At 34.9% G+C, this 18,882-nt stretch overlaps 2 protein-coding genes across 3 annotated transcripts in view; one reads left to right on the top strand and one right to left on the bottom strand.

The window, feature by feature from the left end:
- LOC129802792 (MAM domain-containing glycosylphosphatidylinositol anchor protein 1) overlaps window positions 1–18,882 on the bottom strand; it is a 114,098-nt gene that overhangs the window by 21,757 nt on the left and 73,459 nt on the right. The gene's annotated exons all lie outside the window — the stretch shown is intronic.
- On the top strand, window positions 7,345–9,844 carry LOC129802793 (chymotrypsin-2-like). Its single transcript, XM_055848888.1, has 2 exons — window positions 7,345–7,442; window positions 7,536–9,844. The coding sequence occupies exons 1-2, from the start codon at window positions 7,391–7,393 to the stop codon at window positions 8,288–8,290; spliced, it is 807 nt and encodes a 268-aa protein (XP_055704863.1). The 5' UTR covers window positions 7,345–7,390; the 3' UTR covers window positions 8,291–9,844.

The raw sequence follows: 18,882 nt of genomic DNA, 5'->3' as shown, positions 1-18,882 counted from the left end.
AATGAACGCTACTAATCTCACTTAGTTTAGGAAGGGAAATCGGAAACAGCTCCGCGCAGCAGTCGAAGGTAGAACGGCAACAGGCTCTAATAGAGCACGTTATGTTGCTGTCGACCTCGGCGATGTGACGCCGTCTTATGACGGTTTGCATAAGACTCGAAGTTAATCTCTCAAACCGTTTAGCTTATAGAGCTTCAAAACTACAAAGAGTTCCGGCTTGAGAGAAAACGGACTGAATGAATTTAATATGAATTGCCTACTAATGGGAGCTCATTTATAAAATAATTTTGGAAGTGTCCCTAAATGTATGCAAATATTTTTCACGCGGTAAGATTTCAATACATTTCTTATGAATCATTTTATCACAGTGAATAATGTCTTTTTCTCGACATTCAGTTACTTTTTTCACGAAATTCAGTTACGGGCAGGACTCGAACTTGCAGCTGTGAGAGTCGAGTTAGAGATCTCACCGTCCAAGAGCCAACGGTCTTGTCTATTACGCCACTGAGATCCCCATGCGTAGGCTGTTCACCTTGATGTCATGGGCACACGACTCCCATAGGGATAAGCGGTTGAAATTGAAAATGATGTTGCTGAACTCCCTTCGAATGCGTCAGAGAGAGTTATAGGATAGGAAAACACAAAATTCTTTGCCAAATCTTTTGGCACTTCAATGACCTTTCCTTAACGGTCAAAGCTGTGATATGTCTCTGAAATAATGTCTGCAAACTGTATCCGCTACTCCAATACTGCGGATCTACAGGATAAATTAAGAGTTCATCGCAAGCGTACTTTTTAGACATTGATATTAGGCCAACTACTCATAAGTCCAACTGATTTGGCCTCAGACCAATGTCCAAGATGACGCCCGTGACGAATTCCCATTTTTTCTATAAATCCTCAATATTGGAGTAGTAGTGGGTAGATTTGGCAGACATAATTTCAGAGACAAATTACAGCTTTGACAATTGCTAGACGAGGAAAGCTCATTGGATTGCCAAAAGCTTTGCCAAAGAATTTTGAGTTTCCCTATCCGATATCCGATAAGTATTACACCCCCCGACGCATTCGAAGGCAGTTCATTTCCTTAATTCAGGGGTGTGCAAAAACCGTTTGAAACTGAATAAACGTCAAAATAAATTTGTTCAGAAGGGGAATTCTGTAACAGTATGACAATGTCATATGACAAAATCTGTTTTTGCATTGGAAGGATCTCTCAGTACCTTTAGTAACTGATACAAGTCAGATTAATAAATAGTTTTTTCCGGATTTACCATATAAAAAATTTTAAATTAGTCATATGACATTGTCACACTGTTACAGAATTACCCTACAGGTAGCGTTTTGACCATTGATGTACAAGTTTCATTTGACAATTGTTCGGTTTCAAACGGTTCTTGCACACCTCTATCTTAATTTCCTTGAATCATGGGTTAAACAAGTCTGCCACTTACGGTATACTTTGGGTACCGATCAGCGCGATACTGGAGACTGATCCCGCGATCAATGCGATCTTGGTGACTGATAGCGCGATCAGCGCGATCTTGAAGGCAGATCGGCGCGATCTGTCGATCTGCTACTCACGGTTCACTCGCTAGCTATACTTGTTCACCGTCTGACTTGAAATATTAAAATACTTAGCATGTGACTAAAAGAAATATTTCTAAACATATTAAAATTGATGTAGATTCAGTTTAACAAAGTTCTTTTTCTTTAGAGTTCGAGCAAGAAAAGACGTCAATGTATTTATTGCATTACAACAGACACATAATTTTTTGCAGCCCCCAAACAAGATTCTTTAAGCATCTAACTTAGTTCAATAAGCTTCCTTGATTTGATTTTTTTATAAATAGAAAAAGTTATTAAATCAATGATCTTGTGTCTGGCACTGGAGGAATCAAATCCCACAATCTTCTGAGCACTTTTAGGCGATTTCTCTTAAAGATAAATGTTCTTTTATCGATAATTTATGTGATTATAAGAGGTCACTAAGCACGTGGGACGTACAATAGAGGCCAATGGTGCTAGAATATTTCCTGGAGTACCCTTAAGGAAAGTCCCATTCCTTCGAGTTGTCCATCTCTATTTTATGAGAAAACAATTCATTGAGGGAAGTAGAAAAGAATAATTCTAACAATAGTTATTCTTTCCACCCAAATCGATAGACACTCTGGCATCTTTTGAGTGCAATTGAGGGCCATAAAGAGATGAACTAAAAATGGGTTGGGTATGGAGAGAAAATTCTTACATCGCTTATACGATGTCTTCCTGGATTCCATATAAAAGAAATATTTTTGTTGGCATTTTCTGTACGAGAGGAGTTCGTTGTCCAAGACGTTGTCCACAAATTTCATCATTCAAAGTGAATATTGGAATACCTCTGGTATATGCACAATTTCCCTGCACGTGTTATTTATTAGTTAGTGAAAGGAGAAGAAAGGTCTTTGGGGAGTCATATCACGTATAAAGTGTTAAAAGTCTTAGTTCTAACACAACTTTCGACTTTAGTTCCTTCTTTTTTTTTGCCCTCGCAATTGACTTGAGCAAAGCAGCAATTTTATTCAACTCTCCTCGAATCACTCTTCTCTCCTAAACCATTTGAAGATTCCCTCGAGGTGGTTTAAATCATAAATAATTATGGTGCTGAGAAAAGACGAGAGAGAATTTCTTATTTCTCACATGACAATGGCATTTTTTGGGGCCAAGAACACCACGATTTTCTAGTGACTTTAGTGATGAAGATGTTTAGCATAGTATTGTCACTTAGGTGATTGCTTTATAAGAACATTTACAGAAATTTACATATTATATACATAGTTTTATTCATTCCAAAGTTGAGTACGTAGTGGAAACACTAAGTTATCTAAGGAAAAATTGAGTCATCAATAAAAAGATGTTTTTCGTCATTCACTGAGAAAAAAAAAGAGGATGCGATTAACTTTTTTTTCCTTATAACTTTAACACTTTTTAGGTGTAAAAATATATTAACATTTTTTAATGTTAATTTTACACCATTTTAAGTGTAAAATTAACATGAAAAAGGGTAACTTTAACCCCTAATACACCTAAAAAGGGTAATATTTACACCGATTTCGGATAAATACTGCAGGGTAAAATAAACATTTCCGGAATGTTATTTTAACTTTTTCGGATTTCTCTCAGTGTACTCAGAGAAATCCGAAAAAGTTAAAATAACATTCCGGAAATGTTAATTTTACCCTGCAGTATTGATCCGAAATCAGTGTAAATATTATGCTTTTTAGGTGTATTAGGGGTTAAAGTTATCCTTTTCCATGTTAATTTTACACTTAAAATGGTGTAAAATTAACATTAAAAAAATGCTGATATATTTTTACACCTAAAAAGCGTTAAATTTGGCAAAATTCTCCACTCAATTCTTATCAATTTTCCCAGAAATGCAACGTTTTTCATATAGAAACCGCCAAAAATCTATCCATTACATTTTGAAATTTCACTGATCTTTCTAAGAAATTTGCGATATTCTATGGGAAGTCCCTCAATAACTTATCTCAAACGATCTTATCTCACAATTCAATGATTTGGGTATAAATAGCCGCTCATAGAGAGAAAATTATTTCAAGTTGTTGGAGCACTTTAAGCAAAACGATCAGAAAAATGTTCAGGATCATTCTTTTTCTGTCCCTTGGGATTGTGGCGTTGGGAAACAATCTTCCCACTCTACATGACTTCATCGCTGGGATCAAGGCTGCAGAGGAAGGACTTCTGCCTGAAGAAACATCCCTTGAGAGCTTGATATTGGAGGACAAACTGCATCTCCTGGACAATTCCCTTACATTGCTTCCCTGAGGAGTTCTGGCAATGCTCACTTCTGCGGTGGAATTCTGGCCAACAATCGCTGGATCGTCTCTAGCTGCTCACTGCACAGTTGGACGGACTTTGGCCAACACAATAAGTGTTTTGGGAGCTATCTCCAGAACCACTGGAGGAACTAGATTCAATTCTGCGAGAATTGTGAATCATCCCAGTTATGATATTCCAACACAATTGCCAACGATGTCTCAGTCGTGCAGACCTCTACTCCAGTGACTTTCACCAACACAATTCAGCCTATCGCTCTGGGATCAGCCTTTGTTGGTGGAGGTGTTTCTGCAGTGGTATCCGGATGGGGTATGACTGCCCATCCTGGAGGAATTCAGCTGCTAGCCTCCAGTTTGTCCATGTGCAGACCATCACGAACGCTGAATGCAGGAATAACGTTGGCGGAAGTGGACACCTGATCTTTGACCACAAAATCTGCAATGCTGGAATGGTAGGAAGGGGCCCATGCTCAATGGTTCTGGAGGACCTTTAGCAGCTGGTAAAACTGCAATTGGAATCGTTTCATGGGGAATTGGATGTGCCAATGGCTTTGCTGATGTCTACGACAGAGTATCAAGCCACAGGAGCTGGATTATTGGACACTTTTAATTTACAAATATAAGTGGATGTAGGTCTGTTGACTTAGGCTTGTGACTTCGAATAACCGAATAAAAAAATGTAATGGTCTAAAATTATATGATCTAAGGGACCAATTCTGATCACCAAAAGAGAAAATCACACCCAAGCAGCAATTTTTTCTTAAAATGTAAAATAGTCTTGTAGAATTCCCTAAGTAAGACACTATAGAACCAAAAGCCTATTTATTTACTTATATCGCTCTTGCTTCCATCACTGAGATTACTATAAGTCAAGTGGCGCACTCTTAAGGATTTTAAGAGCTCCTATAAGAATTTCCACAGAAAATTTTCACTTTAAGTCTTTTAAAAGTGAACTAAAAGATTTGTCTAATACTTAGTTCTATAAGGCAGCTATTTTGCTTCTTGCGCAATCAGGAAATATCTTATGCAGGAATTGCATTATTTCGTAGGCTATATGACATGCCACACGATCCCTCTAAATCCACATGTCCTCAATATTAATGAATTCATAATTAATTAATTATTAATGAACAAATCCTTCGATTCAGGCTTCATAAACTCGGTTATCATGTCGCGATATCGAGCGTCAGTAACAATAACACTTGATCAGCTTTATTTTCGGATAATATACTGATACGATAATATTAATCATTTTAAGGGCTTGTTCTTGGATGGCAAGTGCATTTAGCCCCCAAAATTAATTCAGTTCTGTGAATTTTTGAATAAGACTCTTCATAGTTGACGAAGTTTAGTCAATTTTCTGACCAATTCTCGAACCAAATTATTTAATTATTTTTAAAATATTTTTTTTAAGAACAAAAAAGCGTTGGTCTGTCATTTAGTGATGGATTTTTAATAACCCTAATCTATGAACTGTCACGTAGTATTTTTATTATTCGTTGGGAACCTTTATTTCAGAAATGCCGCTCAATTTAAATATTGCGTGATTTCTGGGACACCCTTTATAATCAAGTGGACTTTGTTGCACGATTAAAAACCTTTTTTTAGAATTGCGAGTATTTGTTGTAAGACTATTGTATCGATAAGCTACGGAATCAAGCGCAATTGATATTTGAAGTCAGATTTAAAGGGTCAATCATTTAGATTTAAAGGAACCTGGGATATTTTTTTTTCTTCAGAGGAAAATTTGCTAGTTTTACTGTAACTGTTTCCGCTTTTGAATTAAGTGAGATTTTTACACTCTTTTTACCCAATTTCTGATTATAAGCATTATTTTAAATTTTTGGTAATTTCCGAGCGTCGCGTCGGGTAAGAAGAAGCACAGAAAATTTCAAATTTTTCCCAAAGCTTTCGGCTTGGACTCCAATCCTTCCTCAGTGGTCAAATTTTTAGTCTTTTTTGCGTCGTCAAAAGATTTTTTGGTTCACAGGGCATAAGATCTGGGGCAATGCACTTCATTTTCTACTTACTTTAAGAATTTTTAGCAATTTTTCTCTCTTTGTGTGTTTTTCTTGAGATTTCTTTGTGAAACTACTGGTTACTAATAGTCCAGGTACCAAGAGGAACGAGGGTTTCTGTCGTATTCATGGGGAGATCGGTTGTGACGTCGACAGCAGACATAGTGTAATTGATTGTAATAAATTCATTCATTCATTTATTTTCAACCGTTTATCGGTTGATCGGTTTTTGTTTGATCGGGACCACGCCTTCCGATTTTTCACCATTTCAGAGATATATTTGCGGCCGATCTCGAGGTGCTTTAAGAGAAATTCCTAAAATTGGATTCAGTCACTTTGTTCACTCGATGTCGACGCCTGAAGAATAGGCTGAAGTATAGGCCTTAACTGTAAGACGAAATCTTTTACACAAATTTGTTCCCGATAATGGGAACAAAAAGATTCCCTATATGAGAAGCAATTGCATTCCAAAAGTTACCTCGTCCACGGACACCGAAAATTTTTGGAACAAATATGTTACAGATTTAGGAATAATATTGTTATAAAAAGGTGTACCAATTTGTTCCTGACAGTGGGAACAAAGCAGCCGAGTGCAACAAATTCTGTTTTAAATTTCAAGAACAAATCTGTGCAAAACGAAATTAACTCAAATTTGTAGACATTCCACCGTATCAAAACGGTTTTAAAGGAAAACTCTAACAAAATTGTAACTATATTTCGTAACAAAACTGTAAAGAAAATTTTTTGGAACAAACAAATACCTTCTCTAGGTACAAATCGATTCCAAAAAAAATTTGTTCCAAGGAAAACTTGTTCCAACATTTTGGTCAGTGTCCAAAAGTTTTTATCGTGTAGCTTTTGTGGGGAATTCATGAGCTGAACATGACCATAACATCAAAGTTTTGACCTCTCAACATGAAGAAGCAGGTCCTGGACTCTTAGGTCTTCAAGAACGGCTACGTTCCTCACTCGATCTCCACTCGATCTGTACGGAAGTACCTCATCTCGGCAGCTTGTACTAGCGATCTTATACTTTCGGTCATTACTCAAATCTCATGATCATAAGTGAGAATAGGAATGAACACAGCTTTGAAAACCGATAATTTAGCCGAACGACTAAGGTCGACCTGCCTCACCACGCTTCTGCCAAGCTCCTTCATTACTGCAGGAGCCTTCCGGTTCACGACGAGAGTTCTGCATCCATTCTATCATCACTCGTGAAACCTAAGAAAACTACCAAGGACCTCAAACATTTTTAAAGAGGAACATATGCGAAACTCTAGAAACGAGGTACTCTTACTAGTGAGAATTACAAATGACTCACCCCTTTAGAAAATTTTCATAAAATTTCTATCGCACTTTACAATAGGATTTTTCGAATATTTTCTTGGCGGGGATTGCTGTAAAAATTCTTTTAACTTCCATATTTAAAATTCTTATTAGATGCCTTAGTCAAAATATAAAAATACGTGCACATTCAATTTGTTTTCTTAGTTTCATTAAAGCTTGTGTTGCGACAAAATCGCACTAAGTATGTTGAGAATTTTCGCGTTTTTAATTATAACGCCTGTGATATTGGGAGCAGGTTAGTACGATTAAGTCTTGTAGATTTGCTAGTTATATATATTATTCCGAGGAGCAAAATATAATTTTTAAAATCTGTTTTGTGCCATATTAGTCAAGGAACATAGTGAACATTTATCATCAAAAAATGTACCAAGCAAAAGAATTGTGGGTGGAACAAAAGCTAAAGATGGCCAATTCCCTTATCAAGCGAGCCTTAAATACATCAAATCAGGAATTCATATTTGTGCTGGAGCTATTGTTGGTACCCGTTCAATATTGACCGCTGCTCACTGCGTAGATAGAGGGATTCCGGAAGACTATTTGGTATTAGTCGGAACGATTCATCTCTTCAAAGGAGGAACCGAGTACCATTTTTCCGAGATTCATGTGCATCAAAACTTTAATAAATTAACCCTTGACTATGACATTGCTGTACTGCGCACTAATAGGGATATCACCGAAACTAGGCTTGTGAAGATTATTCCTATTTCTGGAAATACAATACCAGGGGATGTTGAATGTAGAGTTGCTGGTTGGGGTGACAAAAAATATGTCAGACGATCCTTTAGCAAGAATCACCTAATTCGAACAACATTCTTAAGCTTTGTAACTGTGCGCACAATCTCTAACCGAATGTGTGAAGTTGAGATCGGTTCCATAGATGCTCAAAATGTCACTCCCCGAAAGATTTGCACGAAAGGAATGGATAAGTTTGGACCATGTGTCGGAGACTCTGGAAGTCCACTTGTATGTCAAAATGAAGTCGTCGGGATTGTTTCCTGGGGAATTGGATGCGCCAATGGCATTCCTGATGTCTATGAAAGAGTTTCAGTCCACCGGGAATGGTTAGCTGCCAATGTTAGGTGACTTAAGAATGTTCACTGCTAATATATACAGTGGCGGCCAAAATAATAGAATCACTTTGTAAAGCTTATATTTTTTTTAACTTTGGTATTTATTCCCAATTTGTTGATATAATTCTAAAGTAGAAATCTTCAAATTATCAGAATCGTAGAATAAGGGTTGTTTTGGCCGCTAGAGGTCTCTATCTTACACAGAATACGTCCATAATGAAATTCAGTTTGGCCAAAAAATTTTGAAAACTGTTATTTATGGTTTCTAAATATGCCTTTCTTTAAACTTAGGGTAAAGTGGTACAAGTTGGACAGTGGTACAAGTTGGACAACGGTACAATTTGGACAGGGCTTTTTGTCTTGATAAATTTAGTACTTCATTTTTATTTGTATATTTTTAATGCTTTAGTTTTATAATTTGGTTCCTTGTGCATAAAAACAAATTTTGTACTGTATTTACAGTAGAGTCTCGCTATAGTCCATATTTGGTTTCAAATTTGACACTTTGGTCGCACTATAGTCCATGTAATTTTTTAAAATTATCAACGATTTTTAGTATTGAAATTGCTCGACGGCTTCCACTTTCTTTGCGATTGTGGTACTTGTCCCTGCTCTCTTCATTGTGGATCACAATTATCACAACTACTTAATAAAGTTTGCCAAAAATATTAAAATAATTATGCATGTCGCATACTAAAAAACATAACCTAACTTAAAATCAGTGTTTTGAAATCAACGGTCGATAAATTGTGGACTATAGAGCGATGGTCTATAGCGAGACTCTACTGTATCAAGAAAAAAGCCATGTCCAACTTGTACCAGCGAATTGTCCAACTTGTAACATTAATTCCAAATTATATCACTTTACCCTATTCGATTTATAGACTACATTCTTTAGTTTAAATGAAAGTGGTCCTATTGCGTTATTTTAACCAAATTTCCCTATTGATGTATATTCTGTGAAAAAATAGAGACCTCTAGCGACGAAAACAATACTTATTTGACGTAAGGTAATTATTTGAGCATTTCTATATCAAAATTATTTTAATGAATTGGAATACACAAAAATGCTAAAGTTAAAATAGTGGTCTTTGTGGAGCTGATTCTATTATTTTGGTCGCCATTGTATAAAAATAGAATGGTTCTATAAATATATTTCAAAATAAAAACTTTGATTTATGAGTGTTTGAAAAATCCACATTTGGGAAAACCAAACCCCCAAAATGGGATTTCTTGTCATTAAAATCACAATCTAAAATGACTGAAAAAGTGTCAATTGAACTGATTCGTTTTAAATTCAATAGAAGCACGATAACAAGATGATAAGATATAACATAATGGTTTTTGTGGTTTTTGTGAATGAAATTTTGCAAGTCAGGGAACTGGGAAACTCCTACAATGAGATAAAGATCTGAGCTCAACGTACTCAAAGATGGTATTTTTTGCGTAAGATGCGTAGGAGATAGTGGGTCAGTTATGACATTATTTCATCCAAATAATTTTAATATATGGATATACTTGAAAATTATTTTTTGCTGTAAAGGGAAAATAAAGCTTTATTCTATTCTATAAACAAAGGTTTTATAATCATAAAAACGTAATGTGTTAAATGTGCAGCATTTCTTTCAATTAATTGTATCAAGGATTCTGTGTTCGAATCTACTTTAGATCACCAGAAATATTCTGGCATTACAGCTATCCCATCATTTAGGACTCTGAGCACTCAAAGTAAAAAAGGGGATATTAAGGTAAAGTGCCCTCGAGTCGACCGATTCCTTGACTCGACCGGTGGTCAATATTAGAATGTTTGATGGTGAATTTCTATAAAATTGTCACTGATTCGTATTTATTTATGAAATAATTGACCTATTAATGTTAGATCATACGCCCAATATTAGTGCAAATATAAATAAATTGAATAAATAACTCTACCGGTCGACTTGAGAACACTTTGCCTTATAGTTTTTGGATTATTTAAAATCGATAAAAATCTGATTATTGTGGATAATCAAACTCTAAGCATATCCGAATTTAAGGATAGCTTTTGCAGGATCCCGATTAATTCATGAGTTAAGATTTTCTTGATAAAAAATCTCCAATTTTACGATATGTTGTACGGGCTTCAGACCTAAGACTTAGCCATATGGCTTAACTTCTCTAATTTCTTATCAATCAAGATTTTTTTGGAAAAAATCATTTTAGGATTGGATTATTAAGATAAGTGACCTATAGGGTTCTCAAAAAGCAATAAAATCTCTCGCTATATTAGATTTTGAGACCTTCGGGAACTGGGCTAAACCTCTAGTCTGAAGACAGCTTTATGCTCCGGAAAAATTTACACTGGTAAAAATAACAGGATCAAATTTGGATCAATTTCATCCTTTTATTTTTACCAGTGTAAACGTGTTCGAATAACGTTCAAGACTTTGTTTTAGCCCAAGAAAAACCTTCTAACGTTAACTAACTAGGTTTCTCCATTGCTTCCGAATATGTAGAATACCGTAGAGACCGTAGATGAGAGTGACCTTGTTCTCCGGGGGATAACTTTGCCACCCTGCTCTTCGTAAATTTCTCTTTAATTCTGGCACTTTATTGAATCAGATCGGACGTGGTCGATAAAGATTATCCCTAACCTCTAAAATCAAAGTACACTCAGAAAAGAGCTCTGTGGAAACAGCTCTCAATTTAGCTTTTGAAACAAGAACGGGCATTTCTGTGTTGATCTAAAGACTATTTTACTTAAAGGAAAGCATTTATTTTAGAATATGCTTTGATTCAAGTACGTAGAGTCTTTGAATTCTTCATAGATGGATAAAATTGTCTCTGAAAGAATTTTAAGCACCGAGCAGGTTTTGGAGCAAAGCATAACGAGCTTTGATTCCAGTATCAGATTTTTTCTGCTGTATCGCAACAATATTGACGTACACAAAAAAAGCAATAGACTTTCACATTTTTTTTGCGCTGCCACCGCATACACCTTTTAACTTATAATATTTCCCATTCTATAATGTTTTTTTTTTCTAAAATCTAAGCCAAATTGATTAATTTTTGTCTGATTCAAGAACTCACATTTGGGAGGATTTTTTTCCATACGATTATTGTTGAGCCAGGTGCCCGACATATTGACAATTTTTTTCTCACCAGAAGCACCTCCCAAAAATCTTTTAAATTTTGCACTATATATAAGTTTTTTTTTAATCATTGATGCACAAGACTCCAGAGACCCGAGCGAGCTTGTGAGGCACAATATTTTATTTTAAGGAAAAAAATATTTTTCTTTTTTCGAGCATATTTCACTTATTTTCCACGAATTTGTTGTCGGCACTGTATTTTTTTGCATCGCAAGACACTTCATTCCTTGCAGAGGCTTCCTTCCCCCCCCCCCCAATTTTCACTGTAATTTTATTAATAAAACTTGCGAAAACAATCACAACTTTGCGAATTAATTGCACTATGAATTATTTTGACTACCATTTGGCAGCACTGGAAGTCACTGGAAATTTTCTAGTGAGATGATACTTCGCTCAAGTCACACCAGCTATTACTTGTTCTGTTTTAGAGTACAGCTCTTAATTCAAAACACGACATGTTTAGGTTGATTCGGCTCTTAAAATATTCTTCCAGACAAGAGCTGTATTTTTGTAAATGCTATACAAAGTTATAGCTGCCTTTTTCTGAGTGAGGGAAAGCTTACGATTACCAGGGATGCAAACAAATTCACCCGCATCTACGGTATTTAGCTCCGTACTCCCTGGTCACTCATTAAATAAGTTCCTAAAATATCCCCTAGCAATAAACTAAATAAATTGGGGAAATTTCTAATGAATACTTATCCGGCGTGAAATTTGATAAATCCAGCAATTCCCAAATTGGAAATTCCCTTCAAGATTAGATACCAATTTCAATGCAATTGTGATAAGAATACCGTATAAAAGAGCCAGTAATGGGGAAATATTTGCACTTTCTTAAAAATACTTGTCCGGGGTGTTTCAAAAACAAACGAGAAAAATGCTTAAGATAGTTCTTGTGTCTTGTCTGGCTGCTGTGGCTTTTGCAAAAGGTAAGATCTGCATAGTGAAGGAATATTTTTTGGTTTTGCTGAATATAGGTTTTTATAATTTATCAGTACTGGATCTTCCAACTCCCCATGACTTTGTCGACGCCGTGGGAAGACTTCAGCGAGAAGAGGGTGTAACTGAGTATTTTGGCAGCCGAATTGTGGGTGGAAGTACAGCAGCTCCTGGACAATTCCCTTATCAAGCATCTCTTAGAACCACGGGAAATGCTCACTTCTGCGGAGGCTTCGTAGCTAACAATCGTTGGATTGTGTCAGCAGCTCACTGCACAATTGGAAGGACTACAGGAAACACCATTGTGGTATTGGGAGCTCATTCCCGAACTACCGGAGGTACTAGCTTCTCCCTCTCGAGCATCGTCAACCACCCGGATTATCATGGTCCCACAATTGCTTGGGATGTGTCTGTGGTACAAACTGCCAACAGTATTTCCTTCACCAATCTCATTCAGCCCATTCCACTGGGCTCAGAATTCATCGGAGGTGGAGTAACGGCTGTTGTGTCAGGATGGGGACTCACATCCTCTCCTGGAAGTCTTGCTGCCAATCTTCAGTATGTGCATGTGCAAACTTGGAACAATCCAGAATGTCGCACAGCCCTGGGAGCTAGTGGTGACATGGTCTTTGACCACAAGATCTGTGCTGGAGGAGTTGAGGGTCAAGGTGTATGCTCAGCTGATTCCGGAGGACCACTTGCTGTAGGAAATTCAGCTATTGGTATCGTTTCTTGGGGAGTTCCATGCGCTAGAGGTTTCCCAGATGGCTACGATAGAGTATCATACCATCGTGCCTGGATCTTGGACCAATTCCAGTGATTTATTGACAAATCGTAATAATGGTATCTTGTAAAAATGTCGTTTAAGATCATTAAATTTAGCTTCTATTCAAGATCTATTTAAACTATTCTCAGAAAAAAAATCTTTTACGGCTTCTGGTTCCTCAACACAAACAGTCATTCGAATATCATTTAAATAATTTCCAATCAAGTACACTCTCCATTTCATTGATTGTAACAAGACTCAATTGATCAAAAGCACATAACAAATCTATATAAGAGAATTTTATACCAAATTCATTCTTATTCGTTTAGACAATTGTTGTAGGGCCAAAGAACCACGTTTTGTCACTTTAGCAACCTTTCGGGGTATTTTCACCTAAAGAAAAGTACTGTTTCTGTCTTTAAGAAGTTCTTTTATTGAATCTTTTGAGCTTTCCAAAAAGTCTTAAATTATTTTATTTGGATTGAAAATGAATTTATGATGATGAGATTTTTAAGAAAACTTTGCACAAAATCTAATTTATAAACTTCAAATTTGGGAAGACTTTTGGAAGAGTTTTGACAATTTTTTTTCATAGAAATCTACAATTTTCTTTTTAAGAACTTTCAGGAAATCCATCAAACTTGTAATTAAAATCGGTTGATCCTTGAATTTTTGGCGATTTTTTGAAAGAAACTACAGGACAAAAGTTTTTGAAACTCTTAAGAGCATTTTAACTCAATTTTTCATCAATTTTCTGGATTTTCTTTAAGGAAAAGTTTTCGTAGAAAGTTTTAAACTTACAAAATTCGACTTTCAAAATTTTAAATAGATTTTCAATCAAAGAATAACATAACATTTTCCACAAATCCTAATTCAAATTTTCACCTAATTTCCCCATTCAAGAAAAAACACTTAATAATAAATAATAATTAATAATAATAAATAACTAAATAATTTAAAGATTAAAAAAACGAGATGTAGAAATGGATTAATGGTTAATTTTTAATAGAAAGAAAGCTTGTAGAATATTTCTAAAATTTCAATGGAAAATTGAATATATCCTTGAAGCCTTTTCTTTAAAAAATAAAGCTAATATTCATTCTTTGAAAAACTGTTGAAACGGTTTATGAGCTATCCAAACTAAACCACTTAAAATCATCAGAGGTGTTCGAACACAGAGTGTCCGAAGGTTGAAAGCCTTATGCCCTAGACACACGTACGACTTAAGCCGAGAGACGACTTAGTAGAAAATGTTAGAAATGATGTCTAACCATTATTTCGAATATAATTACGCTAAGCCGTCTATCGGCTAATCCTCAGCCCTGTCAAGGCCCTTACTCTATGTCTAATATTTCAGTAGTTTGTTTTTACGAATATCCCGTAAGGAAACTGTAGCAGATTACGGCCGGCTTGAAATTTCGACCGGCTTGCAATTTACGCCACTTCTTTTGTTCCTCAAATTTCCATGACTCTGTATGTTTTGCATACTCTATAGATTATACAATGCAATGTCGTTTCGATGAAGGAGATGATGTGAAATGTGTGATGGCACTCGGACTAAAAAACGATGCTGATTTTTTTAGTAAAGCCAAAAGAGCACTTTCGATCTAAGAACTTTTCTATTCGGACAATATTATCTATCTTCAATGCAATTTCCGCCAAGAAAAGCTACTCACTAACTAGAACATTTTTGTACTCTTTTGTTTTTAAACCTATAAAAATCGTCAATATCGGTAAAGGAATTGATCAAACAATAAAATTTCCTCAAGAAACAGTTCCTAAGTTTTTTTTTCAACAGATCCTAAAAAGGAGCTTTATTAATTTTTCAAAAATTCATTTCATATATTTCTCCTTAATCAACACTTGGTTTCGTCTGCCGCCGACTTACCACGACCGATCTTATTAGGAAAAAAAACAGAAGCCACTGAATCACATATCGTACATGCCAAGCCATACACAAATCCACAATTCTACGAATTACAAATTCAATTGTTTAAAATAGTGATCCATTACACGAGGAAGGGACAACTGGAGCAATAATATTGAGGGATTAGATTGTAGCTTGATCAAAAGAAGCTCAAATTAATAAAAATTGGATTTTTACGATTTTGTTTTCCGAGAAAACTTGATTTTTTTTGTTAAAAAACGAGGGATAATACTCCAATCCAAATTTTCTTCTAAAATAAATATAAATTTGTCCCTCTTCTTGCTAAAATTCTAGTTGATGACTTGATACCTTTTACTATCCCAATTATCCTCGGTGTATAAATTCGGTTTTACCAATTATTAGAATAAAAATAATTTTTTTAACGTAAAACTTCATAGATAAAGTAGGAGTCAGAAGAGAGCTCCCACCACCCTATAGGGGGAGGTGAGGCTAGTTTGAGCTATAGGGCTACATTCTTATACGAATTTTTCACATAGGGTAACATGTGGTATTTCTGGACAAGGTGCTTTTCGGGACATACTATGTGTATTTTGGGACACATCAAAAATCCTATAAAAAATTGTTTTCTATTTATTTTTAAGTTTTATATGAAATATTAAGCTTTTTACATATCAGATAAACATAAAAATTATAAAATTTTATTCAATTTAAAGCGTGAAATATACGTGAATTGTGAGTGTCACATTTCACTTTTTACAAGACTTTCAGTTTGGTCAATTTTGCAGATGTTTACACAAACAGTGCTTAATTTTTTCAGATTTAAGTCACTTTAAAAGTGAAATTTAAATAAAATTTTTATGAAAAAGTGAAATTTAGAACTTCCACTTAAAGGTAAATAATCAGGCTCGGTGAAATTTATTTGCATAATAGCGACTTTCGTCTGTCCCGAAATACCCAACTGTCCCGAAATATACCACTCTTCTTTACATTTTTTGCTGTTTTGTATAAAAATGATTTATTTTTCAACATTTTTCGATAAGAATCTTATTCTGGATAGCATAAGGAACATAAATATTTGTATCAACGAAGAAAAAAATTATTTGAGAAGTAGTTAAGCTGTTTGAAACGTGAAATTGCTAAAAAGTGTCCCGAAATACCATACGTTACCCTATTTCTAAAGGGAACTGGGTTTTAATTTAATGTAACTTGGTTAGGCAAAGCAATACTGGATCTAAATAAAATAGTTGTAAGAACCATCTTCATTTATAAATAGGCGGAAAAAACGTATAAAAATCCAGCTCACAGCTTAGAGTAGCCCCACCTCCCCCTACCCTTATTTATATTATTTATTTCAATCTAATTCCTATGAATATGAAAAAAATATCATTCCTAAGGATGACTCTATAGATTTCTGCAGGAAGGAAACCTCAACCCCTGCTGCACTAAATACCAATCCGTATTGAGAAGTGTTAAAAATAGATGAAAAAGGCCTCGTTAATCAATTGGAAGGGAAAATGACTCGGGAATGAATAAATCATTCAATTTCTCTAGCCATTTTCTAGCCTATTCGCGTGTTTTGAATTGGAGGGAACATCAAGGGAATATCATATAAATCACTCAGTCTTCCACCCCACATTTTTGCAATTAGAAAATTGTTAAAAAAAAACATTAAATAAAATGTGTTGAATGTTTTCCTTGTACTGCAAAAATGGAAATTATCTCAAACTCTGCAAACAATAGTTTATGTTTATCTCATTAAATGACTAAAGAAACAAGGATAACACAAAAAAAGTGCGCAAAAAATAATAATTTTGCATGTCCCAAGTGGACTAGAGAAAATTAAATAATTAATTAAGAATATTCATGGTGGATGTGTAAGCCTATTTGCGTGTGGAATTGTTTTAAGTGAATTGAAAACGGTATAGCTAAACATTCATCCACCGACAGCCGGCACAAAGCAATAAATTAAGCAAATAATTCAATTTATTTATACTTCAGACAATCCATCAACACTGAAAAGAAATATGAGATTTTGCACAAGGTGAAATCATTCCGTAAGCTTCTAATTCACTCAAAACATTTGATGAGTCTGGTGAGTGAAATACAATTCAAAAGTCGATAAATAAAAACCATTTGGAAGATTTGGGATGTTCTTACTACTCATAAATAAATTATTATGGGGAGAGTTTCAAAAACATCGAGGAATTTTGTAATTTCATTTCAAAAACTTGCAGTTTAAATTGCAATTTTGATCAGAATTTATTAGGAGCTTGTTCTGCAATTGAATCTAAACAATTATACATGAATTTGTTGTTCATTGCAAGGGGTCTTTTTCAAATAAGCACAATTTTGTCAATTTTAGATAAATTAGAAAATTACTTACTAAGGTAAAGTGCCCTCGAGTCGACCGGTTCCTCGACTCGACCGGTGAGCCAATTTTTGACTGTTTGATGATCAATTTCTATTAATTTGACACTGGTTCGTATTATTCATGGAATAATTGACCTATTAATGTTAGATCATACGCAAAATATTAGTGCAAATATAAATAAATTGAATAAATAACTTTACCGGTCGACTTGAGGGCACTTTACCTTATAAAGTATTTAATTAATTTTAATTTTTAGATGTATAGATTTATAATACTAATAGCAAATATGTAGCTCTTAACAGTTCATTTAAAAATTCATAGAATTTTAATAAAGGGTCCTTTAATAATTCACAAAACCTTAAAGGACTATTGTACGTTTTATTATATAATTAAGGGAATGCTTTCAGGCTTCTCACATACTCTGGCTTTGAACATTTCATATTTTTTCATGTTCCTTAATGAATCTGACCTATTTTTTTCAGGAAATGTGTGACTGACTTAAGACTGACTATTATAATATATTGCTATTAAATCAGATCCACTACACGGTAAAAAATTTCCGCACATATCTGTTCCAAAAATTAGATCGTCCACGGACACCATAATTTTTGGCACAATCTTGTTCATTTTACGAGACTCAAAAAGATTATCAATATTAGTAAGGAATTTGTTCCAAAAAGTAGCTCGTCCACGGACGCCGAAAATTTTTGGAATAAATTTGAACCTTCTAGGAGGAACAAAAAGATACCCAATATTAGTAACGAATTTGTTCCAAAAAATATCTCGTCTAGTATAAAATCGTATCCCTCCTGTCACACTAAGTCACCCGTCACCAACGAAGCGAGGAGGACGCCAAATCTGTGGGAATTTTCGTACTATATGGTTTCACTTTTTTAATTCGAGATTCCCTTCCCCTCCTTCTGCCAGCACTCGCATATGATTTCGTCAAGCACACGTCTGTGTAAAACACTCTTAAGTTGCTTTTTATTTGATTATGAACTTTCGCCACTGAAATCCATCTCGACTGAAGTATAGGCCTTAACTGTAAGACAAAATCTTTTACAAGAATTTGTTCCCGACAATGGGAATAAAAAGATTCCCCATATAAGTGACAATTTCGTTCCAAAAATTACCTCGTTCACGGACAAAGAAAATTTTTGGAACAAATATGTTACAGATGTAGGAATAATATTGTTAAGGGAAGAGCGCTAGCGATCGGCAGTGTTCCTCGGATCGTCAGGTTAATACCACATTGTTGCTCCAAATTAAAATTTTTTTTAATTATTAGCTACCTTTTACCATTTTAGTCTCACAAGAATGCAGTGCATTAACTCAGATTTAATTTATAAAACCAATTTTCCCTGAGACACCTGATTAAATTCCTTACGATCCGAGATACAGAGTGCAAGTTTGCATTTACACATATTTTTTATTAATTTATTGTAAAATTTAAAAATTCAAAAGCACAGATAAGATTAAAGGGATCACTAATGTATCAATTAGCATACAT

The sequence above is a fragment of the Phlebotomus papatasi genome, chromosome 2 (genome assembly GCF_024763615.1).
Source record: "Phlebotomus papatasi isolate M1 chromosome 2, Ppap_2.1, whole genome shotgun sequence".
NCBI lineage: Eukaryota > Metazoa > Arthropoda > Insecta > Diptera > Psychodidae > Phlebotomus > Phlebotomus papatasi.
The sequence above is the reverse complement of the archived record's forward strand: the minus strand, read 5'-3'. Positions and strand labels throughout refer to the sequence as shown.

Excerpts from the sequence above, each read along its gene's own strand:
- LOC129802793 (XM_055848888.1), top strand. The coding sequence starts at position 7,391 with ATGTTGAGAATTTTCGCGTTTTTAATTATAACGCCTGTGATATTGGGA. Across the intron at positions 7,443-7,535 it reads GCCTGTGATATTGGGAGCAG|TCAAGGAACATAGTGAACAT; the intron begins GTTAGTACGATT and ends GTGCCATATTAG.